The 25,902-nt window shown below is 50.0% G+C and overlaps 1 protein-coding gene across 1 annotated transcript; it reads left to right on the forward strand.

The window, feature by feature from the left end:
- Positions 1-5,051: 5,051 nt before the first annotated feature.
- Positions 5,052-24,621, forward strand: LOC133350561 (growth/differentiation factor 10-like). Its single transcript, XM_061565026.1, has 3 exons — positions 5,052-5,850; positions 9,039-10,276; positions 20,118-24,621. Exons 1-3 carry the CDS (start codon positions 5,595-5,597, stop codon positions 20,307-20,309), a joined length of 1,686 nt encoding a protein of 561 aa, XP_061421010.1. The 5' UTR covers positions 5,052-5,594; the 3' UTR covers positions 20,310-24,621.
- Positions 24,622-25,902: the final 1,281 nt, after the last annotated feature.

Genomic DNA, 25,902 nt, shown 5'->3' on the forward strand with positions numbered 1-25,902 from the left:
AAGTCCACTCAGCTCCACGTCCTCCTGTACCACATCACTCCATCTCGCGCACACGCACACACATCATCATATCTCAGAAGTCAAGCAGGGGGTGAGCCTGGATCACTCCTTCCAAGCATAAGCCAAGGTGTCCAAGTTGCTGTAGGTTGCGTCAGGACCACGTTGTCAGCAGAGGGAAACCCAAACAGCATCCGTTGTTGTGCTGTACAACGCTTCAAAACGTCTATGCTCTCCCCCCGCCTTCAGCAACACATCATGGGGAAGTGTGGTCAAAGACAAGGACAAAGATCCCCCGTATAGCCTTAAGACTCTTGGAGCAAGAGCTGTTAGCGAGCACCTATGACGGCTGGCACGGCACACGACGGGGTGGGTGGCCAGCACCACGCCCGGCCGCCTTTGTCTCCCTAGTGGCGATGTTTACACACCGCACCAGGTACTCGTGAGACCGAGTCGACCTAGGGGAGGCCCAGGACCGGTTCAGATAATCGTCACTGCTGTTGCCGTGAGCGAGAATCGAGTCTGGACAAACAACCCCCTTCTGACCTGCACAGAGCGGGGGGGGGGGGGGGGCAGCCCTCATCCAGCAGTGGATTAATAACAAGGGCTGTACGTGTACATATAGGTTCTATTCAAGGACAAAACAAGCTCATACATTTTCGAACGTATTCACGACGTTTTCTTTTGAGTGCAAGGAGAATTAATGCGGGTGAAATTTTAACGGCGCATCATTATCTTTCATACGACCTGCTGCTAAACAACGCAATTGTGCAAAAACGGACTGACGGCTCGTGTCTGCGTGTGTTTACAGGGACTCATCTACTTACGAACACTCGATCTGAACCGACAAATTGTCGGTTCAGATCGTGAGTAGTAAGTTCAACCGCCGCGAAATAGATGGTGGTGGTGGTGGCATCTACATCTACAGAACGTGAAGAACGAGTGACATCTACATCTGCAGAACGTGAAGAACCAGTGTCATTTACATCTGCAGAACGCGAAGAACCAGGTGGCATCTACATCTGCAGAACGTGAAGAACCAGTGGCATCTACATCTACATTACTTTAAGAACCAGTGGCATCTACATCTGCAGAACGTGAAGAACCAGTGGCATCTACATCTACATTACTTTAAGAACCAATGGCATCTACATCTGCAGAATGTGAAGAACCAGTGGAATCTACATTACTTTAAGAACCAATGGCATCTACATCTGCAGAACGTGAAGACCCAATGGCGTCTACATCTACAGGAGATTACACAACTGTCAAAGCCATTCCCCGTGTTTAGTGTGCATACCGTACAACATGTTTGGAATCGACAGGAGTAAAATTGGATTTACGAACCAATCGACTCACGAACCTAACTCGTTCGTAAGTAGAGGAGTACCTGTACTGCATTCACCGAGGAGGGCTCGGAAGTGAACATCTTCGCAAGTGCGCAATGTAGATTGTTCCGAGTGACGCGTACGGCCAAGCCACCCAACCACCCCCTCCATCAAAATCACCGCATTCATTATTTACGATGTTATTAATTTGTTTTCGCACCTTCGACGCAAAAGCCACGAACATTATCCGTCCGCAAAAGGGGACAAACGTGACCCTCGGCGTGGCGCTCCGTAAAACGAGACGAAGCGCCTCTCTCGGGTTGTGCTTTCTTGGCACAGAAAACAAGAAAAAGTCTCAAGATTATTACAAAAACAAAACAAACAAAGAAACCACACCGCATCTGGCACGCGGTGGCAAACGTTGAGTTTGTTGTCCTTACCCCACGCACCTCCGATTCGCACGGTCGGCTACGTACGGTGCGAGAAAGCAGTTCAACACACAGTGGCTTCATTGTTGTTATGATTATTTTAAACGGCACTCCATACGGAAAACCTGTAGCGCACACACGGTCCACGCGCCCATAACGTCATGGGGATAATAAGCGGCTTTCATCATCATCATCAGCGTCGTTGTCACACAATGCGAGTCACTCCACCCAGCGAGCCTCTGTGACACTTGCTGCCAAAAGGTGTGGTCCTAAAAAAAAAACCGCCCCATATAAAAACTGAAGTCATGAGTCGGGGCGAGTGCTCCTTTTGCAGCAGCCAGATGCGATTTTTTAAAAGCCACGTTTAAAATAAATGTATCCAGGTGTAGGTGTTGTAGGTCAGAGACAGACAGACAGAGAGACACGGTACGCCCGGTTTGCGTTGTCAATCCACCGCCGCGCTTGAGGATCTCTCTCCAAGTTGCTGTTATTGTTGTTGTGACATTCTGGCCGTGCCCCTACTGGACATCTCTGGGGTGGTGGGGGGGGGGGGGGTAAAGAGCTTCATAGTTCATCGGATTCCTCCAGCATGAATCGATATTTTGATTCTTCTGCGGGTTCTGTTTTGGCCATGCTTCCCCGTGCTGGTCAGTAGGAAGGGGGAGGGGAGGGCAGGACAGCTGTCTTGATCCTTCGCCACTGTTTATTAGCCGGAGTCGGGAATCAAACTCAGCTGGCCGTAGCATGTAGGAAGTGGGGCAGAGGGCCGACGTGGATTTTTACTGAGCAGCTCCTGTGCTGCCCGATAAATGTGGTTGGAGAGCCGTAGCACCAGCAAAACAACAACAACAACAACAAAACCTCACACCACGCGTTCGAGGGGACGACGCTCCACACGAGCATGCGGGCTCTCACAGCGCGTGTATTCGGGGCTGGCCGTTCCGCGTGTTGTTTCGCCACGATGTCCGACGTTTTCGCTCCACATGCCTGCTCAGGACCCCCCCCCCCCCCAGTTAGCCTATCACCAACCACCACACACCAGCGCGTACGAGTAGCCCCGATGCCTGGTTTCAATTACAGGGGTTTGGCTCGCGGTTGCCTAATCCTATTGAACAATGCGCGATCCAGGTAATCACGTTTGAACGCATCACTGCAGCTGCAGCGCGTAATTGCAACATTAACAATGACCGTATTCACCGGATTATAAGGCGCACTTTTCCCCTCCCACTAATTTCTTTATAAAAAAAAATTTAAGTGAATGGTGCGTGCGTTTTTATAACCAGATTAGGCATGTTGTGTGCGAGACCAGATTTGCGTCACTTTGTTGACACGCGACGCGAACTGTTGGTGGCACCGTCTTGCTTTCTGGAGCGTCGTTAGAATCAAGAAATAACCGACACACCCACACATTGCAGGGCTGTCCCTGTCGCCCCCCCCCATTTAAAAACGTATTTGCTCGGCAGTAATTGCAAGGCGACGCAGGCTTTTAAAGCGATTAGGAAATGTGATTTTAATAGCCTTTCAAAAAAAATGGTACATTTATTTTGCAAGAGGAGTAACCCTACACGTCACACCTTTACTGTCGGAGGAGCGGTGGCGCAGCAGTTGACGCGCTTTGCTCTGCAGCTGACCGCGCCAGATGGCCAACAATAGTGGCGAGAGATATCAGAATCGGTCGTTGTGGGGGGGGGGGGGCTGCATTCACCAACCTGCGCAGACCAGCGTGGTGAAGAGTGGTTAAAGCACTCCCATGGCAGGCACGGCAAGGGGAGGTCTTCATCAATTGGTGAATTCACTCAGGGTAGTAACATTCCTCCCTACAGCCACTCGTGCTGTCGACTCCCCGTGCGGTGTGTAAACATCGCCACTAGGGAGACAAAGACGGCCGGGCGTGGCACTTGCCACACCACCCCCCTCCCCCCCTCGTGTGCCGTGCTGACCTGAATAGGTGCCTCGCTAACAGTACTTGCCCCAGAATTTTGCCGAGGATATACGGGGGATCTTTGTAATTTTTTTACGTGGAATACATACGCGTTTTCAAGTTGGTCCAATACATTATGTTATTAAACATGCTTTACCCTATTATAGCCACGTCACGACAGAGTTAAATGGATTCTTAACCCGATATTTCTCAGGAAACGTAAGTCGTACTAAGCCAATTGTAATGTCGGCAGAATTAATTATTTTTTCTAGTAACGTTCCTTTCTCCCCCTACCTTCACACTTAGCGTGATACCGTCTAAACTAATTATTATTTTGCTTCGCTTCGTATGAAATGGGTCCTGGAAACAACACGCTCATTTTAAACTGCCGATCGTAATTTAAATTGAACCCAACTTCACATCCAATTCATTTTTTGCAAACTTCCCCCACTAAGAGAGCCGCTTATTGCATAAGAGCGAGGTCACGTGGAATGCTTGAGTCGATGTCGGTAGCAGATAACAACTCGAAGTAATAATAAGAGCGGCGGAGTTGGGCGGTGGCGCTGTGGGTTTGCACAATGCACAAACGAAATCGGTGACCCGAGTTATGAACGTACGTTGAACTTCTTTCGCACCGTACGTTGCCAACCGTGTTAACCAGAGGTGCGGTGGAAGGACAGACTAAACACACAAAAGCAGTTCTAACGAAATGAGTTCGTCAATGTAGACGGTGTGAAAGCGCACACCTCCAGTGGGCTTCCTAATATCGGAAGGAAGAACGTTCCAGACGGCCGCAGAAAGCGCGGCGTGAGGGGGGAAAGATCCTAATCCAGACGTGGATTGACATACGATGTTACGCATGCAGGCAATGTAGGAGAGGGAGAGAGAGACCACGTGTGATAGTGTATGTTCTTGTTCTTGATATCGAGGTTCGAGACGGCCGTTCGGCTTCCCGTGAAGATCTATGGTGACCATGATGCCCCCCCCCCTCTAAGAATTCAGGGGCTAAGCAACTCCAGAAGAACTCGCGCATTTTCCCGTTACCAAAAAATTGTCACGCAGCGCATACGCGCGCTTCAACACGCAGTTTAGTTCAAAATATTCAAAGAGTCGTCTTGCTGTACACACACACACACGAAGATGATATTATCAGGCGTCATACACAGGGCAATGTATGTCACTGCGTTGTCTGCACCACACTCGCCTCCTCTCCACTGCCAAACTTACACGAACTCACCGCTCTGCTCCAGCCCCTCCCTTCCATCCATCCATCCCTCCGGGGCCAACAAGCTTGCCCCCACCCCTCCCTCTGTTCCACACCAACCAACTCGACCTCCCCCCCACCTAACACTCCTCTCTCTCTCTCTCACACACACTCACTCACACAGTCACTCAGACGCGCGCACTCGGCTCGCAATACCCGGGGAGTTTTACGCAAAATAAAAAACCGATTGCGTCTCAGTCGCACCCAGCGGCTCTCACGCACGCGGTGCTTCTCGACTCGCGACTCGGGCAAGGAAGGCGGTTGAGCTCGGAGGGACGAGGGGGAGAGAGACACGCGCACACAGAGGGGAAGACGTAGATCCGACGGGAAGCCGATTCCGATATCAATCAGACAAACCCGACTATTTGAAACTGTCGCGGGTTTTTTTTTTTATTTAAAGCGAGAAGAGAGGGGGGAAAAAATCCACGCGCACAAATTGGCCAGACCAGCCACGTTTCGCTTGTAGGGTCTCCTGCAGAGACAACATTATCGATATTATTAATTACATAACATCCTCAAGGGAGATTATTTTTGTTGTTGGTGGTGGGTGTTTTTTTTTTTTTGACTCCAAGGATCTCTCTCCAGACCTTTTATTCTTTATTGCCGCAACTTTGTCGTTGCCTCCTCGAGAGCGCGAGCGGGGAGGGGAGCCGACGATGCCGCGACCGACGACGAGAAAACCCGCGCTCGCCTTCGTGGCGACGTCGGCGATGCTGTCGCTGCTGCTGTTGCTGTGCGCCGGAGGAGCGCGCGCAGGCGATCCCAGGAGCACCGCTGCGGACAGGACCTCTCATCACCCCTTGGGCCACGACATGGCCTCGGCGCACATGTTCAAGCTCTACGACAAGTACATGAAGGGAGGGAGCCGCTTCCTCGAGCAGAACACCATCCGCAGCTTCAAACCCGCAGTCGGTACGACCACACCGGCGCCTGTCTAATTAATCGCACGCGACAGCTCCTCGAGCGCGAGTGCGTGTGAGTGCGTGCGCGCGCACGGGTAATTGTTTCTACACTGATTGCCTAATTTGATTAAAACAATTATTGAAATCGAGGGGCAGTAGCCAGCGCGTGTGTGCCTACCGCGTACGCGTCCTACGATGATTAGCGCCGTGGCAGCTCCAGCGGTACCGTCTGTTAAGCGGAACAGTTGGACTTGAACATAGCCCAGGTGCGCGTGATTCACAATTGCTGAACTCCTTGCGGGTTTGTGCTCGGCATGTGCCCTGGCGCACGACGGGGAATTTAACGGAGAATCAGAAGGCGTACCGTACCCCTCCCGTCCCGTAGCTACTGCGTTCTGTGCAATCGCCTTCATGTTCTTCTTGGATCTTTCGGTAAAGTCACGTGACTTTACCGAAAGAACCAAGAAGATGAATCCCTGCAGTCACGAAAGCTTTAAATCGCCTTCATGTTCTGGCGCATCTTGGTCTCAGCTTCGTGCGTTCGGCTTGCTTGTGACGCATCGCGTTGTCACTGGGTTCGACCCATGCCACCCTTACGATTGGGTGTTCTCGACTGGTAACAGAACGTCTGTCTATCAATCAAGGGCCACGTGTCACCCATCACACAGCCAGATCAGCCGGATTGCTACCCATACTGTTGGATATCTGAGGCTAAGCAGGTGTTGAGATTTTTTTTTTAAACTGCAGATTTCCGGTACAGTCGTGGTACAAAAAATATAAAACTTTAATCGTTGACTGAACCCCCACCACCACCATCACCACCATCACCACCATCAGCACCACCCGCCCCGACAACTGACAATCAGACGCTACAGATCGCAAGCAATCGAGGTGCTTGGTCGAACACGTCATTTTATTGAACCCCACCTCTCCTTACGTTGCAGTGGTCTGAATTCAAAGTTGGGCTCGTGGTTCGGTTGTGCGGCCCGCCTGGGCTTTGCCGCGTGTTGTAGGAGGCGTGCGGCTGCGAGAGGTGACCGTCAGATGGGAGCGCGGATTGCCACCTCCTCGTGTGTTGGTGAGGGGGGTTTTCTCCGGATTTTCTGGCTTCCTTCTGCTGCGTTTACGCTTCTTGTCCTTCCCACTCTCCCCCCCCACCTCACGCACGTACGGTGCGAAAGAAGTGCAACATACATACACGGAGCCACGTACTCAATTATGAAATATTCCTGGCGTCTCGGTGTAGCAGCAGGGACCTCCTGGAAAGAGACTAAAGCCCGAGGACTCCTTGTGAGGGTTTTGACTGTGCAAATAATTGACGCGTGCCACGTGCGGTTAGCGAGTGGTGGCATTTGTGGGTGCTCGCCGCATTGCTGTGCCGTCCTTCAATCAGATGTGTCGATGCACGTACACATGGAGAGTACTTTACAGTGAACGCCTTTAATGATCGATGCGTGACAACAGCGACTTGCTTTGCTTAAATGAACAAATAGGCGCTGTGAGTGATGTGACCGGCTCCACACCGAATCGTCAAAAATGCGTGCTTTGTAATCGGCTCCTCCGTCCTGACCAGCGTGGTGGATAAGTATGGTCAAATCACCCCCCCCCCACTCCGCGCCCCCCCCATAACCGACACGGTCTGTGGTGAGAGGCCCTCATCCAGCAGTGGATAGACAAAGGGGGAGGGGAGTGTGGAGCAGTGTATGTACATACGTGTTGTTGTATGTCTCACACAAGTTACGTGTCTTGGTTATGATATTATGTTTTGTGTGGTATGTGTCATTTGTCTTTGCTGTAAGTTATCTGTTGTGGAATATCATTGTATGTGTGTTGAACTTCTTTCGCACCGTACGTAGCCACCCGCGCTAATCGAAGGTGCGATTATTACAATATTTGTATAGTTCAAATAGGATTACTCTAATCTCAGATTTAAATTAATATTACTTTCATTACAATGCCTACTGATTAAAACAATGAAAATTTAAATTTTAGTTTTTACATATATATATAAACTCTGACGTCGATTTGCTGTTATTGTAATTGGTACTAGCGTGATTTATAAACCTATTTAAAATGTAAACATCCAAAGAGGCGCTGCTAAGTCCTGACTTGACTCTCAAGAGTTGCGCATTACCTTCAAGGGAAATTAAGCACTTGGGGTTGAGCTGTATTTATATTCACGGTTGGAGTGGCGAGCGCCTTAATAACCATTAAAATAAACACAAACGGACAATGTTTATATTCTCGCTTATATTTCAATTTTACGCGAACGAAAAATAACTTAACGGCCTTAAGTGAATATTGCTGAAGACAACAACAACAACAAAAAAGCCAACCATTATTTTGCAGCCAAAAGCCTTTGTTATTTAAAGAAGTTTTCTTCAAAGGGGGGTTTCCCCTTTGCGAACCCGAGTGCCCGCCTGTGGGTTTAAACAACATTTCTCCAAAAAATTCCGAGTATTCTGATGTCTTCGCTGAGTTTTAGAGAACGCCCTCTGCCGTTCGTTCCCTTCAAGGTGCACTCCGCGTGTATTTGACGCGAGCTTTACAATTAATCGTGGCGCTTTGTTTACTCGAATAAGTGCTATTTAACCAAAATAAAAGTTGTTTGGAACATGGATCGGGCTGTTATAGTGGAACACGTCTGGAATATGTTGTAGAATGAATGAATTGAAGACGGCCGTTGATGGGTTTTTAAGTCGAAATTCGCTACACGAGACAGATTACATCCAAGAACAGGAGGCTCTAGTTTTGGGAATGCTACTGTCAGGTATCGATCACGTCACGTGATGCCAGCAGAGGCCGTTAAAGATAATTAATTCCGTTTTCGAGAAACTAGAAAGTCACTCGATGTATGCGGATTTCTTGAGATTGCCTCCTACCCAATGGAAACCGCAGTGAAGTCGTCGGCTTCTTCAATGTCACTCGATTCTGTCAGCTTGCTTTTGTGTTTCAGGATTGCTTGTTGTGTTCAGTTTGTCGTCAATTTCCCCGGCACCTCCGATAAGCACCATTGGTTACGCACGGTGCGAAAGAAGTCCCACAAACATACCTGCATCAGTGGATTAACAACTCCGCTGAAAATCGTTAATCAGTTATCAATTGATTCCACCTCCTCCCCCAAAAATGTTTTATATTTGACTGCTCGACACGGTTCGATGACCCTGCCCTATTTTTGATTCCACCATCGATCCGTAGAGTTTCGAGACAAGGGCATGATCTTCACGTTCAACCTCACGTCCATCCCCAACTCGGAGAAGATCTTGGCCGCGTCGTTCCACTTCACCGCTGACGAGCTGAGCCCAGGCCGAGGTTCCTGGTGCGCCCACAATCGCCGCTCGCCCTGCCTGGGTCCAAGGTCCGCCGATCTCCTTCAGTTCGCCCTCTGGGGTTCTTCTTCAAGTCCCGGCCTTCCTCGTGGCTTCTCCTCATCCCCCACCACTTCGTCATCCTCCTCCTCCTCGTCATCTTCCTCGTCCTCCTCCTCGTGGTCCTCCTCCCACGCGGGCTCCAAGGGCTGGCAGGTACGGGACGTGACCTCCCTGGTGAAGAACGCGAGGACGCGTGGAGACGCGCTCCTGTACGGGGAGGCGCGCCTCGCTCGCCGCCGAGACATGCACAACGTGCTCTTCAACATCAACAACATCAACAACAACAACATCAACAACAAAAACAGCAGCAGCGGCGGCGGCGGTGGCAACGGCCTCCCGTGGGAGAACTCGCCCTACCTGCTCGTCTACGCAAACGACTCCGAGATCCTGGAGCCCAACAGCGTGGTGACGACGCTCCAGCGCTACGGGCGCTTCCCGTTGCACGAGGAGCGCGACCCGGCCGCGAACCGAGCGCACAACGCCACGGCCGCCGCGCAGGGACGCCGGCAGCGCAGAGCCGCGCTGCCCCCGTCCCTACTCGACAACGAGCTTCCCGACGACGATGACCACCACCGCGACGTGGTCGTCAGCCCGGGCCTCGCGGGGGAGGAGGACAACAACGCGAGCGAGGCGGCGTCGTGGAGCGAGCGGCCACGCGGCACGGCCGCGGAGGGCTCCGAGGGCGGCATCGGCTCGACCGTGACGAAGACGTCGTCCCGACGCAAGGCTGCGGCGTCGAGGAGACGCGAGGGGGAGAGGCGCAGGGGCAAGGCCACGTTCAGGAAGGCGGCTGTGGTGGTGGGCAAGGGGCGCGGAGGAGCGAGAGCTCAGCAGCATCATCAGCAGCAGCATAATCAGCAGCAGCAGGCGGCGTCCCGAATGCTGAGCTTTGACGAGCAGACGCTCCGGCAGGCGCGGCGGAGGCAGATGAAGGAGCCGCACACGTGCGCCCGGCGCGCCCTCCGCGTGGACTTCGCGGACATCGGGTGGAGCGAATGGATTATCTCGCCCAAGGCGTTCGACGCGCACTACTGCGCGGGCGTGTGTCGCTTCCCCATGTCCAAGGTGAGGAGAGGGCGGGTGGGTGACGGGTGACGGGTGAGCAAACCATTAAGGTAACAAACTATGTTGGGTTTAAATTTCGATTGAAAGCTTTCGTGACTGCAGGGATTCGTCTTCTTGGTTCTTTCGGTAAAGTCACGTAGAAGGGAAATAATGAAATAATAAAAATAAAACATAATAAAATAATTATTACGACGTTTCGGCCACAACGCAAGCAGCCGTCCTCAGGTGAGAACGGCTGCTTGCGTTGTGGCCGAAACGTCGTGAGAATTATGTTGGATTTTTTATGTGATCAAGTAAGGTCCCCACTGAGCTGTATCGGAAGTGACCTGATCACAAATGATAGCCCCAACGAAGTGGCTCATCACGTTGGATATTGATAGCAGCCAGATACTCTAAACACGTGTTTCTAAATGTGGAGGGGAAAACCGGAGGACTCGGTTAAGAAATCCACGCGACCACTGCGATGGAGACGCGCAAACTCCAAATATGCAGCAGGCGTCAGGGTCGGGGTCAAACCCACGATCTCCTGCATACCAGGCGAGGTAGTTAACATCTCCGAGCCACCGTGATGATGATGAGAGAGAAAAAGAGACACGCAAACTCCAAATATACAGCAGCAGGAGTCAGGAGTCTGGATCGAGCCCACGACCTCTTGCATACCGGGCGAGGTAGTTAACATCCTGCAATCACACGACCCACAGCCATGGCGGTCGTCTTGCCTGCCTGGCAAGTTTTTTGTTTTACGATTATTTTGTTTTTTACGGCCCATGTGGCAATCCACTGCTGGATGATGGCCGCGACCCGTGGGAGGATGGGTGGGATGCGTGGCGAGGTTGCAGCGACATACTTGGTAGGACAATGTACCATCTACGAACACATTCTTTGCACCCTTAAAATCAGATCTGTATTAAATTAAATAAAAACATGCATTCTGTGAAAACGAATATTATAATAATAATAATAATATACGGGCCTTTGTCTATCCACTGCTGGATGAAGCTCTGTCGGTAGTGGGGGTGGGGGTGGGTTGTTGGAGCACACTTCAGGCTGAGCGGAGCGGAGCGAGGACGCCGTTGTCTGTCCAGTGCTGTTGTGTACACACAACGCCAGCTTATTCATTTCAGGCTAAGTCGACCTAGGGAAGTTCCCACGATCGATGCAGATTCGCCAACTCGCCGCCGATGTTAGTCCCGTCCTTGAATCAAGCACGAGGGACGTCACGCACCTAGGGGGGTGGGGGGGGTGTCAGACATTTGTGACGATGTGTGACAGTTGGGGGCGGGGGGGGTTGAGAAATGTGACGTCACATCAAAATGCGCAACTTTAAATACATATAGACAACACGTTCTATTTAATAAAATAGACTTTTTAATAAATGTTTTCTCCTACAACATCAGAGTGCAGCGCCACATTAAATACGCACTACAATGACAATAGTTTAAAGCGATTTAAAGCATGTTTTATATTTTTTGTGGGGGGGGGGGGGGCAGAGCTTTGTGACGTCATATTTGAGGGGGGGTTCTGACTTTTTGTGACGCTGTGTGACGACGGGGGGGGGGTCAAAAATCGTCAAAAATCGCGTGACGTCATTTATGGACGGCCCCATAGGGCGGCGGCGCGCTAAGCGTGGCACCACCGCTCTGCCCCGGACAGCAATTTCCCAACTTCATGTTTGCGCTTCTCCGAGTTAGTGCGTCAGTCACGTCATCCTGCGCGGAGCTTTGGGCGTTCTCCTGTTGCGTGCCCGGGGTTTGCTTCGGGTACTCAAAACTCCGGCGAAACAGCCTGCAGAGCTGATGATCGCCAATGTACGACCAATGGTTTTGATCTCTGTGAAAGAAAAACAATAGCGGAACGATGCTAGCCTGACGGTGTTTTTGGAAGCGTCTTTAACCCCCTTGCTGCTAACACACGTAGCTTTAGGAGGCTTCACGACACTCGTGCAAATGTCATTTTACTTAGAATTGCAGACTTTGGAAAAACAGAAAAAACATTCGCCCCGTCTATAGGACAGGGCCTGCGATGTCTCGCTGATTACACTGGTCAACACAATTTTTCTGGCATCAGGTATTCCAACGGTTGTAAGGTAATTTTGGGGTGCCGATTCCAAATCTGGCATCAGTTTTTGTCTATCAAATCAGGTTTTTGAGATATCAAATATTGCATTTTCAATAAAAACTGCAGAAGAAAAATATTAAATAAATGTGATATTATAAACACACTATCCTAAAAATACAGCACCATAGTTTAACACTAAAGCAGTCACTGACTCGCAACAACTTTCCACCATAAGTGACAGAGTTAATTTCTGGTAAAATAAATGAAAATGGGGTATGCCGATAGCCTTAAAAATGAGATGTGATTGAGCAAATCTGAGATCAGATTTGGAATCAGCACCCTGAAATAAGTCTAAAACAGCTGCAAAAGTCCAGGGCAGATGAAAACGTTTTTTTTTGTTGACCAGTGAAGCCGCCGTCGTCGTTTGAGAGAGGTTCGGCCACACACGCCCTGTGAACCAGCGCTGCTAATAATAATAATAATAGTTCAATTTGTAACGCGCGCAAATTTGCAGACATAGTGGCCGCAACTCAGAGGCGCGGAGCCAAGCTCAGAGTCGCTCAAAAGCACGTGGTTGTAGAGGTGAGTTTTTAAGTGTCTCTTGAAGGAGGCGATTGAGGTGATGCTGCGAATGTGCAGAGGGATATCGTTCCATACTGTTGGGGCTGCGGCAATGATCGGGTGCTTGGCTGGCAGATGAAGCAGATTTGTAAAGAAGCTACGAAGCCCCCCGTTGTGCTGCGAGGTAGTCAAGAGGTGGCGATCACAGCCAGTTGGTTATTGAATCCCGCTCGGGGCTGAAGTCGTTTTCCCCTCGGACGCACGGGGTTTTCTCCGCGTGCTCAGGTTTCCTCCACCTCCAATCCACGCACTCGGTCATAGAGTTGGCCAACCATGCACATGCATGACCCTCCTGAAACAAAAAAATTGTCTTACGACTCGGTAAGCCTTTCCTGGATATTGTGGCATTTGTATTATTCATATCAAATTCGTTCGCCAACGATCGTTTATTTTCGTGCATTTCTTATCGAAAATCTGCGATTATCTCCATGCCCAAGAATAGCAAAAATCACCAGTGATGCCCTTGGTCCGTTTGGTCAAGACGTCAATCCACGTGGCGCTTACCATAGCTAGGGTCACGTGGTTCTTCCCATAGCTAGGGTCACGTGGTGTGGTGCTCACCATAGCTAGGGTCACGTGGCTCTTACCATAGCTAGGGTCACGTGGCGCTTACCATAGCTAGGGTCACGTGGCTCTTACCATAGCTCGGGTCACGTGGCTCTTACCATAGCTAGTGTCACGTGGTTCTTACCATGGCTAGTGTCACGTGGTTCTTACCACAGCTAGAGTCACGTGGCTCTTACCATAGCTAGGGTCACGTGGCTCTTACCATAGCTAGTGTCACGTGGTTCTTACCACAGCTAGAGTCACGTGGCTCTTACCATAGCTAGGGTCACGTGGCTCTTACCATAGCTAGGATCACGTGGTGCTCACCATAGCTAGTGTCACGTGGTGCTCACCATAGCTAGGGTCACGTGGCGCTTACCATAGCTAGGGTCACGTGGCTCTTACCATAGCTAGGGTCACGTGGCTCTTACCATAGCTAGGGTCACGTGGCGCTTACCATAGCTAGGGTCACGTGGTGCTCACCATAGCTAGGGTCACGTGGCTCTTACCATAGCTAGGGTCACGTGGCGCTTACCATAGCTAGGGTCATGTGGCTCTTACCATAGCTAGGGTCACGTGGCTCTTACCATAGCTAGGGTCACGTGGTGCTCACCATAGCTAGGGTCACGTGGCTCTTACCATAGCTAGGGTCACGTGGCGCTTACCATAGCTAGGGTCACGTGGCGCTTACGACAGCTAGTGTCACGTGGTGCTCACCATAGCTAGGGTCACGTGGTGCTTACCATGGCTAGGGTCACGTGGCTCTTACCATAGCTAGGGTCACGTGGCGCTTACGATAGCTAGTGTCACGTGGTGCTCACCATAGCTAGGGTCACGTGGTGCTCACCGTAGCTAGGGTCACGTGGCTCTTACCATAGCTAGGGTCACGTGGCGCTTACCATAGCTAGTGTCACGTGGTGCTCACCATAGCTAGGGTCACGTGGCGCTTACGATAGCTAGGGTCACGTGGCGCTTACCATGGCTAGTGTCACGTGGTGCTTACCATAGCTAGGGTCACGTGGCTCTTACGATAGCTAGTGTCACGTGGCGCTTACGAGAGCTAGGGTCACGTGGCGCTTACGATAGCTAGTGTCACGTGGCGCTTACGATAGCGAGGGTCACGTGGTGCTCACCATAGCTAGGGTCACGTGGCGCTTACGATAGCTAGGGTCACGTGGTGCTCACCATAGCTAGTGTCACGTGGCGCTTACGATAGCTAGTGTCACGTGGTTCTTACCATTGCTAGGGTCACGTGGCGCTTACGATAGCTAGGGTCACGTGGTTCTTACCATTGCTAGGGTCACGTGGCGCTTACGATAGCTAGGGTCACGTGGTTCTTACCATTGCTAGGGTCACGTGGCGCTTACGATAGCTAGGGTCACGTGGTTCTTACCATTGCTAGGGTCACGTGGCGCTTACGATAGCTAGTGTCACGTGGTTCTTACCATTGCTAGGGTCACGTGGCGCTTACGATAGCTAGGGTCACGTGGTTCTTACCATTGCTAGGGTCACGTGGCGCTTACGATAGCTAGGGTCACGTGGTTCTTACCATTGCTAGGGTCACGTGGCGCTTACGATAGCTAGGGTCACGTGGTTCTTACCATTGCTAGGGTCACGTGGCTCTTACCATAGCTAGGGTCACGTGGTGCTTACCGTGGCTAGTGTCACGTGGTGCTTACCATTGCAAGGGTCACGTGGTACTTACCATAACGAGTGTCACGTGGCTCTTACCATGCCTAGGGTCACGTGGCTCTTACCATTGCAAGGGTCACGTGGCACTTATCATAACGAGTGTCACGTGGCGCTTACCTAGCTAGGCTCTGCATTGCGTTGAATCCGTTTTCCATGCCCCCCCCCCCCCCCGTCTCAACAAAATGTATACAAATAAAAAGTAGACGTGGAGCGGTGGATAGATATATTGATATGCTTCAATGTTCAAATATCCATACTCCAAATATCCAAATTGCGTGTGCAAGAATCATTGTTGTATCTAGATTCGTACGTGTTGTGCGAAATGGGTTCAACTTGAACCCCTGCAAGCCCCACTTGTGGCCGCTACATTCACCACCACGACAATTAGATATTGTGAGTAAAATCACAATCTTAGATCACAACGGTTAATCGAATCACAGGGAAGGGGAAGCATTCCGAATTTGGAGAGGGCTGTGTCTTGCCATAGTAATGTGGAATGTCCCCAACGTCCGTCGGGCCAAGAGAGGTAACGAGCATCATAATTGGTTATTTACCCTTTTATCTGGCAACAAAACTGACACCTTTTTTTACAAGGAGTCATGTTTGCATAGACCACAATACCTGCAGTCATAATGCAAACAACAAACACAACTCTGATAATATATGCACTGTCCTTGAAGTTGATTGGTCCACACCCGAGACAGCTTTCCTTAGAGCCTAGTTTCACATGGTGTTGGACCAGATGACGCCAAAAGGCGCACAGCTTTCTAAGGAAAGCTGTCTCGGGTGTGGACCAATCAACTTCAAGGACAGTGCATACATTATCAGAGTTATGTTTGTTGTTTGCATTATGGCTGCAGGTATTGTGGTCTATGCAAACATGACTCCTTGTAAAAAAAAAGGTGTCAGTTTTGTTGCCAGATAAAAGGGTAAAAAAACAATTATCATATTTTTTACTGGCAAATGAGGTACCAATGGTGTAAATGCTTACCCCGAGCTCTCATACTCTGATGGTGCATTGTCTTTGAGTTGTGCGCCTTTTGGCGTCATCTGGTCCAACCCATGTAAGACTAGGCTCTAAGGAAAGCTGTCTCGGGGGTGGACCTATCAACTTCAAGGACAGTGCATACATTATCAGAGTTGTGTTTTTGTTTGCATTATGACTGCAGGCATTGGTCTATGCAAACATGACTCCTTGTAAAAAAAGGTGTCAGTTTTGTTGCCAGATAAAAGGGTAAAAAACCAATTATCATATTTTTTACTGGCAAATGAGGTTCCATGGAACGAGCATCGTCAATCGGTCCTCGGAGCACGGGAATATTCCCCCTCGTGGTCTGCAGTTCCTAATCGCACTGCCTCCCGTGTCTACGCTTCGGTATAGGTCAATAGACGTCAGTCGCCTGAATGTAGCGTACGCACAAAGGCCTCCCTATGCCGATGGAAATAGAACCCTTGAATGGTTGCATAGTCGTATACGTGCGGTGTGTCTGTGTGTGTACGTGTGGTGTGTCTGTGTATAAACACGCGTTTTGTGAAGTAAGATCGGGTTACCGGTGAATGTAATGGCACAAGTGCAGTGACTTCTTACATTTAAGCGTACAGTATATGTTTGCGTTGGATTTAAACCACGGCGAGTATATTTAGCAGGGCTAAATGTTTATTCAAGTTCTATACGTCGTGGTGCATTTAAAATAGCGTCGCGTCGCAATAAACACGCTATTGTAAGGTTGTGCATTTTTACTTGGGTTTTTATTCGTTTTTAGAATCGATCCTCTTTTTTTAAATCGTAGCGGTCTTTAGTTACCGCGTAATAAAAGATAGATTCATCGAGGAATTCATCAACACACCGATACGCCACTTAAATGATACTCCGTGAGTGAGTACATCGTTCACCATTCAGCACCAGAGACAGCAACTTTCCGCCCTGCCGTGTAGATAATTAAACGAAACTTTTATTTAATTCACCGGGTAAAGCCCACGGAACTATATCGATCTTTGTTCAAAAACGACCTGGCCGCAAATGCTCGCGCAACGAAGTGGCTCATCACGTGGACATTCACAGCAGCCAAACTACTTGAAGCGCGTGATGTCGATTCCAAATGTGGAGGGAAATACCGGAGGACCCGGAAAAAAATCCACGCTTGGACTGGGTAGAACACGCAAACTACAAATATACAGCAGGCATCAGGGTCGGCATCGAACCCGCGACCTCGTGTATACCAGGCGAGGTAGTTAACATCTCCTAGCCACCGCGGTAAACAGCTGCATTGGCAGTGGTGCCCAAACACAATTAATAATAACAAAAAGTCGAAATCCGTCAATGAAGCTGTGGCCTTATAAGAAATATATATATGTAACATGCGACGTTTTGGGTAATGGCCCTACATCGTAGCAACATCAATGTAGCTCCTGTAATGCAGCCGGTGTGTTGTTAAACGCTCCTCACACGTGTTTAAATGCGCGCGATTACAATAGGAAAGCCTGTATATAGAAGTGTAGAGGAACAGCTGAATTAGGAATTGTGTAATTGGAGTAATACACTTCCCTCGCTGCACCACCAGATGGCGAAACACGCGCTCTCTGAAAGTGAGCGCCAATGTTAGGATCCGTCCATAACGTTCCACGAGACGTGATAGGGGCTGTCCATAAATGACGTCACGCGATTTTGGACGATTTCTTAACCCCCTCGTCACACGGCGTCACAAAAAGTCAGACCCCCCCTCAAATATGGCGTCACAAAGCTCTCCCCCCCCAAACCATAAAACATGCTTCAAATCGCTTTAAACTATTGTCATCGTAGTGCGTGTTTAATGTGGCGCTGCACTCTGATGTTGTAGGAGAAAACATTTATTAAAAAGTCTATTTAGTTAAGTAGAACGTGTTGTCTATATTTATTTAAAGTTGCGCATTTTGATGTGACGTCATATTTCTCAAACCTCCCCCCCTCGTCACACATCGTCACAAATGTCTGACCACCCCCCCCCCCCCAGGTGCGTGACGTCATTTATGGACGGCCCCATAACATAACACCACGAGTTCAACTTCTTTCGCACCGTACGCAGTCAATCGTACTCCGAGGAAATAAACGAACGCTTTTGTTCAGGTCGTATTGCGTGGATTAGTCAAGCCGGCCTGCCAGCGAGAGAAAACAATAGCTCCTTACATTGACAATAGGAGGTGGTGGAGCGGTGGTACAGTGGTTAGCGCACTGCGCTGTGAACCTGGCAATTAGAAATTTGAATTTCGGCGGTGAGTGATGTTCGAAGCGATGCTGACCACCTCGCCCTCACTTCATCAACCCGCACTAATCACCGGGGTGAAGTCCGGTCACAAAACCTCCGTTACGAACAACGGCGTGGGGAGGCCTTCATCCAGCAAATGATTGACACAGGGATTGAAATGGAATGATACGATGACAGGGAATACGCGACTGCTATCGATTGGCATTCCATTTACACCTCGGCTTTGGCAAATGCAGTTCACGTCCTCTCGAAAGATCTTAACGCAAGACCTATCGCATAATGAAAAAGAATAAAAAGCGAATCTTGCCAATCGGAATTCAAACAGCAACTACGAATCAACGCGACATTGGAACTATTCATTTAATAATAAAAAGACAACCCCGAGAGAGAGCAATCGGATTGACATCTGGTCGAGGAGGTTGAATGACATTATAGTCAAACAAGGACTCAAAAGGTTCGGGGTTAAGATTCTCGATTTTGCCCTCAATCGCGGAGAGCAACCCGAGCTTCATCGAAAAACTTCAGATTGAGTACAAATCACTTCGCTTCGTCCGTCGGAGATGCGTAATCGGCGAGCCACGTGACGACATCCTCGGTGGCCGCGTGTGCAGTCCGCAGTGGGCCGCCGACGTTGTCCGGTTCATCAATTAGCCATTATCTGTCGGTGGTGTTCCTTGCATGCGGACAGAGGGCAGAAGCTTCTCAACCCCCCCCTCCTCGTTACCTCCCTCTCTTACCCCCCCCCCCCCCATTGGAAAACAAAAAAAACAATATTCCATTCCGCCCCAACAGGAGGTGTTGGCTGCAGTGTTTATCGCTGCGGAGATTGAGGTCACGATGCCCATCACGTGTACGGCTGCCACCCCTCGGCAACTTTTCCCTTTAGCTCTCACGCGGCACTTTGCTTGTTGGGGGGGGTATGGGGTGTGTGTGGGGTGTGTGTGTGGGGTGTGTGTGGGGGGGGTGGGGTGTGTGTGTGGGGGTGTGTGTGTGGGGGGGGGGGTGTGTGTGGGGGGGGGGTGTGTGTGTGGGGGGGGGGCGGTGCACCCGCTCGTCGCTGCTCTCCCACAGTCGGGGCCCCGATGGAACGTGGGTGAGGCCGAGCGCCTTTACGGCAGGCCGCGGTTGATCGAGCCGCTCCGTGATCATGGGCACGCGTGCGTGAGAGAGAGAGAGACGCGCGCGGCTAGTTGGGTGCCAGTAGGTTGCAGCGCAGAAGTTAAGCCGCAGTTCCACGTGCAGATGTTTCCGCGCCCATGAGCTTCCTCTGTTAATTCCAACGCACGCGTTTTAGTTGCGCGCACGAGGACACGCGGTTTGTTCGGCACCAGTCAAGTGCCAGTGCATTGCAGGAAAGAAAATCGGCTTCCGTTTTATCCGTAAAAAAAAAAAAGATCTGTTTGCGTGTTTGATTTTTCTCGTGTGTATTCCAGTTTCGGCCGTCCCCTCCCTCCACGCCACCCCAGCATGCAAAACATCCCCCCGCAAGTTAATTGGCCAAACAAAAACAATGCAGGACCTTCCTGAAACGGTGTACAAAAACTAATTTGAGGCCTCAACTGGGTAAACAAACGACCCCTTGGAATCGCCACCGAACGGCTAACTTGTGTGGCTGTCCTCACGTACGCCTGCACGCACGCACACACGCACACGCACGCACACACACACGCACGCACACGCAGGCCGTACGCCCGTCCAACCACGCCACGCTGCAGAGCATCGTCCGCGCCGTGGGCATCGTGCGGAACGTGCCGGAGCCGTGCTGCGTGCCCGAAAGCATGTCCTCGCTCAGCCTCCTCTTCCTCGACCAGAACTACAACGTGGTGCTCAAGCTCTACCCTAACATGGTGGCGGAGACGTGCGCGTGCAGATAAACACGGGAGGGCACGCGCGCTCCTGCAGCACAGAGACTGAGAGAAGAACCCCCACCCGTCACACCTCCCCCCTCCCCACCACCACCACCTTTTGCATTCACAGAGACTGTAACACACACCCAGGGCAGATGATGAATTGATTCGTGGGAGCAGTGTTAGCCATCACCGGCGCCCCGAGCCTGGATTGGCCGTTGCGACACGCGCATCGTACTCAAAGGTGCAAACGCTGCTCTTTGTCAATTCCATCAGCAGGCGCGGTACAGCGCAAGGGATTGACCCCAGCCCTCCACTCATTTTCTTTAGCCCAGTGGACAGGCTGGGATCACAACAAACTGTAGCCATTACAGGCCCGATTTGGCCAGCTACCATGCCATGCTGTTGCCTATAGTCTCGGAGTGTTTTGTTAAGTGATCGCAAAGCTAAAATACATCATGTAGCTACATATATATTCGACAGAAAAGTAATCTAGACCCGCGCTGGTCCATCACTGCAACGTGATGTCAGCCAATATTGGCCCCAATTTACATTTCCTGAATTGCTATCGCATAGGGGTGAACGGTAATGTTTGGTCTGTTAAGTGCAGCTCACCCCAGGTCTGCCACGGTGCCGAGATGTTAACTGCCTCGCCTGGTATACAGGAGCTCGTGGGTTCGATCTCGACCCTGACGCCTGCTGTATATTTGGGGTTTGCATGTTCTCCCCCGTGGTCGCGTGGAGTTTTCTCTGCATCCACGTGATAAGTCACTTCGCTGAGCTATCATTTGTGATGCCTTCTGAAAAATTATATAAATAGCTCAGTGGGCCTTACCTGATAAAATAAAAAACAGTTGTATCGTTTTTTTTACAGCTCATAAGGCACAGAAATGAAACACGCGGTGACTCGCGGAGCACTACGTTTGGAGGGAACTTCATAAATCACAAAGAACCGCGTGCCATCGTTGCACAGAGCGCCACTGCGTCACCTGCCGTGTGTAGATCGTGAGCGCGGCACGTGTGTCTCGGTTCACTCTCGCACACCCAGATGGTCAGTCATTTTTTCTCCAAATATAAACGATGCAGGCCCATCACGTGGCTCCACTCGTTACGTAACACGATGCCTTTCTGAACGAGTAACCAAGCTCGGGCTTAAACGTGCGACGAGTGTGCCGCATTTCAACGTTTTAATTTTTTTATCCATATCGTGATATTTGTTTTAAATGTCAAGGGTATAATTAATGGCATTGCATAATCCTGTAACGAGTAAATGCTTATTTTGACGTGGCAGAGTCCCATTGAGTGCAGGTGACAAAAGCTTCGTCGCGCGCAGAATTACGTTATCGATGAACGAGATCGCACGTGCCCACTGCCCGCGTCAGTCAGAGATCTCTGTCGATGCCATCACGAGTGTAGGCGCATTATTTTCCCTTGGCGCGTCTCAGCGATAAGCTATGCGAACTAAAAAAAATTGATCCCAAGGCTTCCATGACATTATACAATGACGGTTACAATTATAACAACAATAATCTTGATTTGAAGCTTTCGTAACTACAGGAATCCATACTCTTTGGTTCGTTCGGTAAAGTCATCGGGGCGGCTAGAGTCCTCTCGTTCTCTGGCTTGAGATGGCTGCCACCTATGGGTCAGATGATTGTCTACCACCATTAAGCAATTGGTAATTAAATATGTAATTATTTTCCCCTAAACAGTGTAAAATTTTGGAAAAAAATTTTCACGAAAATTAATTGTCACGCACAACGAGTCTGTGTGCAAAATGTCAGCTCGATTGGATGACGGGAAGTGGGTTAAAAAACGACCGAAAGATTTGCACGGTCGTAAGCAAGCAAGCACGCAAGTGAACTTAATATAAAGGATTTAAAAATGATATATCACGACGTTTCGATCGCCCAAAAAAATCTAGCAGTACCACTGCTGGATTAAAAAATGTTCTACCTGAGGACGGCCGCTTGTGTTGCGATCGAAACGTCGTGATTTATTATTCTTTGTTTTATTTTCATAGCTACGTGACTTTACCGAATGAGCCAAAGAGTATGAAAACAACACTTTATCATTTACAGCCCCTTGTCCATCCACTGCCGGATGAAGACATCCTCCCCATGCTGTGCTGGTCACGTGGGTTTGTTGGACCATACTTCACCATGCTGGTCAGTGCAGGTTTGTGAAGATAGCGCCCGGGACCCGTTCGGCTATCACGTGTCACAAATGTTGACCGCGGTTTGGAAATTAAGCCAGGTAGCCGGGTTCCTCGTGCAGTGCGCTAACCACTGCACCACCACTCCCCAGAGAGTCGATTCTATGGTCAAAACAGACGAGGCCATCTGAAACTATATTTTATTCCGCTGAATCACTGCTAAAAATCCAAGTCGCCTTCCTGGCTTCTGCTGCTAAGTGTGTGTGTCGGTGCAGACTTTAGCCTAAAGGCAGAGAAGAGTATTTTACAAAAGTTCCTATATAAGTTTAGCCACCAATGTAGTGCATATATAGCCGTATTGGTCTTATACATGGGGTGTTTGTAAAGTCAGATCTCAAAAGTAATTCCTGTAAATGCTTAAAAGAAGAAGTTATCGATCTTTGTCAATCCACTGCTGGGTGAAAACATCCCCCACGCCATGTTGGTCACGATGGTCATGTTTGACCATACTTCACCACGCTGGTCAGTTCAGATTGGCGACAAGGGGGGGCAAAGACCGGTTTAGATATTACCCACCACTGATGTTAGCCGTGACCGGGGATTGAACTAAGATCACTGGGTTCATTGTAGCACAGCGATCTAAACCGCTGTGCTACACTGCTCCTCGCAAATACTGGGGAATAGGGCATCATTCCAACTAAGCCAGTGGCAATAATCATTGGTCAACGCGGCCAACCCACAATACATACACACAATTACTCAATTGCACGGTATTTGTCTGGCATGTACAACCCTCTTGTCGATCCACGGCTGCACGAGGGACCTTCCGAGGCAGGGCCGGCACGTGGGGATCACTTCACCACGCAGGTTGGTCGACGGTGGGCAGCGTAGATGTAGGAGCACGGGAAGTAAAATGCAACAATGGATTGTTTTCTGCATTGTCCTCAGCTGCTCACAAAGTAGTCCCCGCCCGCCCGCCCCTGCCGCAGAAACCCTGTGGCAACCCGTGCATGCGTGGTGATGGTCACCCCATGCGAACACTACCCAGGCTTAAGCCGCCCTGCTTAGCGAACTTCAGATATTTGACACAGATCGGGGCGCATTCAGGCTCGTTCGGACACTTAGCAGCACGCAAGAGGGCGAGTCACGTGGCCACGACAATCTCACAGCGAACACAACGGACACAATCGAGCGGGCATTTACACGCACCTCCGATTAGCGACGTTGGCTAACGTAAGGGTGCGAGAGAGGTTCAGCGGACGTACGTGCACGCGTAGGTACACAACGCAGTGCATCGTAACGTTGTTGCAGTGCTTATGGAGTGGGGGGGGGGGGTCAGTAGATCAATACCGATGTCGTAATGGTCAGTAAGAAGAAACACTTTATAACAGTATAATACGTCTGTATTTAACGGCAATGACTTGTTATGTATACGTTACCAATATTATATCGCATTGGTTTTGATTTGTTTGATTTTATTTCATAATGATGAGAAAAATAATAATGTGTTTTTGTTGTTTCCTTTTCACAAATGTACAGCACGAATTAAAATATACGCCTCGGTAAATGTTAGGCGATTAACATTGACATCTTTATAAATTATTTAACCGTAGTACGTTTTTGTTCCTTCAGTTTTTAAGTTATTAAATTAAAACTTAGCGCGTCTGCTAATAGTTTGCTAGCGTTGGTAAAAAAAATGTATTATTATCTATATAAATGTACACGAGATATACATGTGTCCAGTGCCCCCCGCATATCGTCTCTCTCAGTATAAGCTTAGCCCCCCTTTGTCGATCGACTGCTGGATGAAGCCCTCCCTCCCCTTGCTGTGTCAGACATGGGAGGGTGCGGGGCGGGGGGAGAGGGTTGGTTGACCTGACCATACTTCACCACGCTGGTCGATGCAGATTGGTGTTAAGTGGGCTAGGGGCGGGTGGATGGGGGGCATGCCCAGTTTACTCTCCACTGATGTTATCCGTGAACCGGGAATTGAACCCAGGTGGCCGGAGGTTCATGGCACTCCGCGCTATAAACAGTGTAATCTGTGGATGCGTTGCCAGGGCGTGAGACCGAGTTATGCTATGATGACGGTGGTGTATTTAAAAATGTTACATTTTGTACCGCTTTGGAATCTCAAACGGTTTACCAATTCACAGATCGCATTAAAGTGGTAACTTTCCCTCCTGCCTTCCCACCCCCCCAGTGTTTGCTTTTTGAATCTCAACAACGTTCATTACATTGGAGCCAAATGCAGTGCAATTATTATTCCGCCGGGAGGGCATTCGCTGCCGTCCGCGGGGTCACACGTCAGCAAATGACATGCTCCCCTGCCTCGAGTAATTCACACGTACGGCCATAATTGTCAATCTGCTGCTGGATGAGGCCCCCCCCCCGCGCCTTACGGCTCTTGGGCGATTGACTGATTATACTTTACCCCCTCCTGGTTAACGAGGGTTGGAGGCGGGGGAGCATCCACGTGGAAGCATAGAAGTGCAGCACAACGATGGATTTGTTTTTGTGGATGGTGGTCACCCATCTAGACGCGGCCCAGCATCTCAATTCTGCAACTGGGAGCCAGGGGATTTATCGCTCTCCTAAAATAAAAACAAATCCTTCTCAGCATAACATTCGGGACTGTCGTATAGTATCGAAAACCATTGCTTGACGTTGCTTAACATTGCCGATGGATCAAAAACACGCGCATTTATAAGGCAGATGGAACGCAACGCTTAAATGTGCGCAAATAAGCGTGCTGGGAATTCCACTGAGAGAGACAGAGGGACACGCGGGATCAGAGAGTGTACGCACGTCAGACACTTCACATTGACTGTTTATATTTGTTTTAGTAAGTTGGCTTGGACAGGAGACATTGCTTGGAAAGGATGATGGCCGGTGGTCGAGACTAACGACGGAATTGCAGCCAAAGGAGAAATACGCGCCTTTTTTTCTGAGAGAAGTTCCATCGTGGAGATGGAGCGATGGAATGAGCGCGCATGCAGTAGATAAACGCATCGGTGCATCGAGAGATAGAGATGCCCAACGGCTTGGGCAGGCGTTCATCCAGCAGATACTGATGCTTACGGTTTGTATACAAAACACGCAGCTTCAGACTTGGCGAAGCGTAAATGTGAACGTTTTTAACCATCACGACCGCCCGACGTTACGAAAACCTTGAGCCAGTGTACGCGATTGAACCGGGCAATCGTGGGGGTCCTGTGGCTGACAGTGGTGTCTGGACCAAGTCCCTTCGCTTGCCCAGGGTAAGAGCGGTGAAGGTGCAGCGCATGAAGTCCTTGCTCACACCACTGCTGCTGAAAGGGTCTCCCACTAGAGCAGTGGTTCTCAACTGGAGGTTACGCTGAACATCCCTGGGGGCACGTGGACAAATGTCCCCACAGGTGGGTAACGTGCGGTGATTCGTAAACGTGTGAGATTATTTCATGAATGAGTCATTGGTGAATAGTC

This window comes from Lethenteron reissneri, chromosome 34 (genome assembly GCF_015708825.2).
Source record: "Lethenteron reissneri isolate LAM-NWPU_2019-01 chromosome 34, ASM1570882v1, whole genome shotgun sequence".
In the NCBI taxonomy this organism is placed as follows: Eukaryota; Metazoa; Chordata; class Hyperoartia; order Petromyzontiformes; family Petromyzontidae; genus Lethenteron; species Lethenteron reissneri.

Excerpts from the sequence above, each read along its gene's own strand:
- LOC133350561 (XM_061565026.1), top strand. The coding sequence starts at position 5,595 with ATGCCGCGACCGACGACGAGAAAACCCGCGCTCGCCTTCGTGGCGACG. Across the intron at positions 5,851-9,038 it reads CAGCTTCAAACCCGCAGTCG|AGTTTCGAGACAAGGGCATG; the intron begins GTACGACCACAC and ends ATCGATCCGTAG. Across the intron at positions 10,277-20,117 it reads GTCGCTTCCCCATGTCCAAG|GCCGTACGCCCGTCCAACCA; the intron begins GTGAGGAGAGGG and ends ACGCACACGCAG.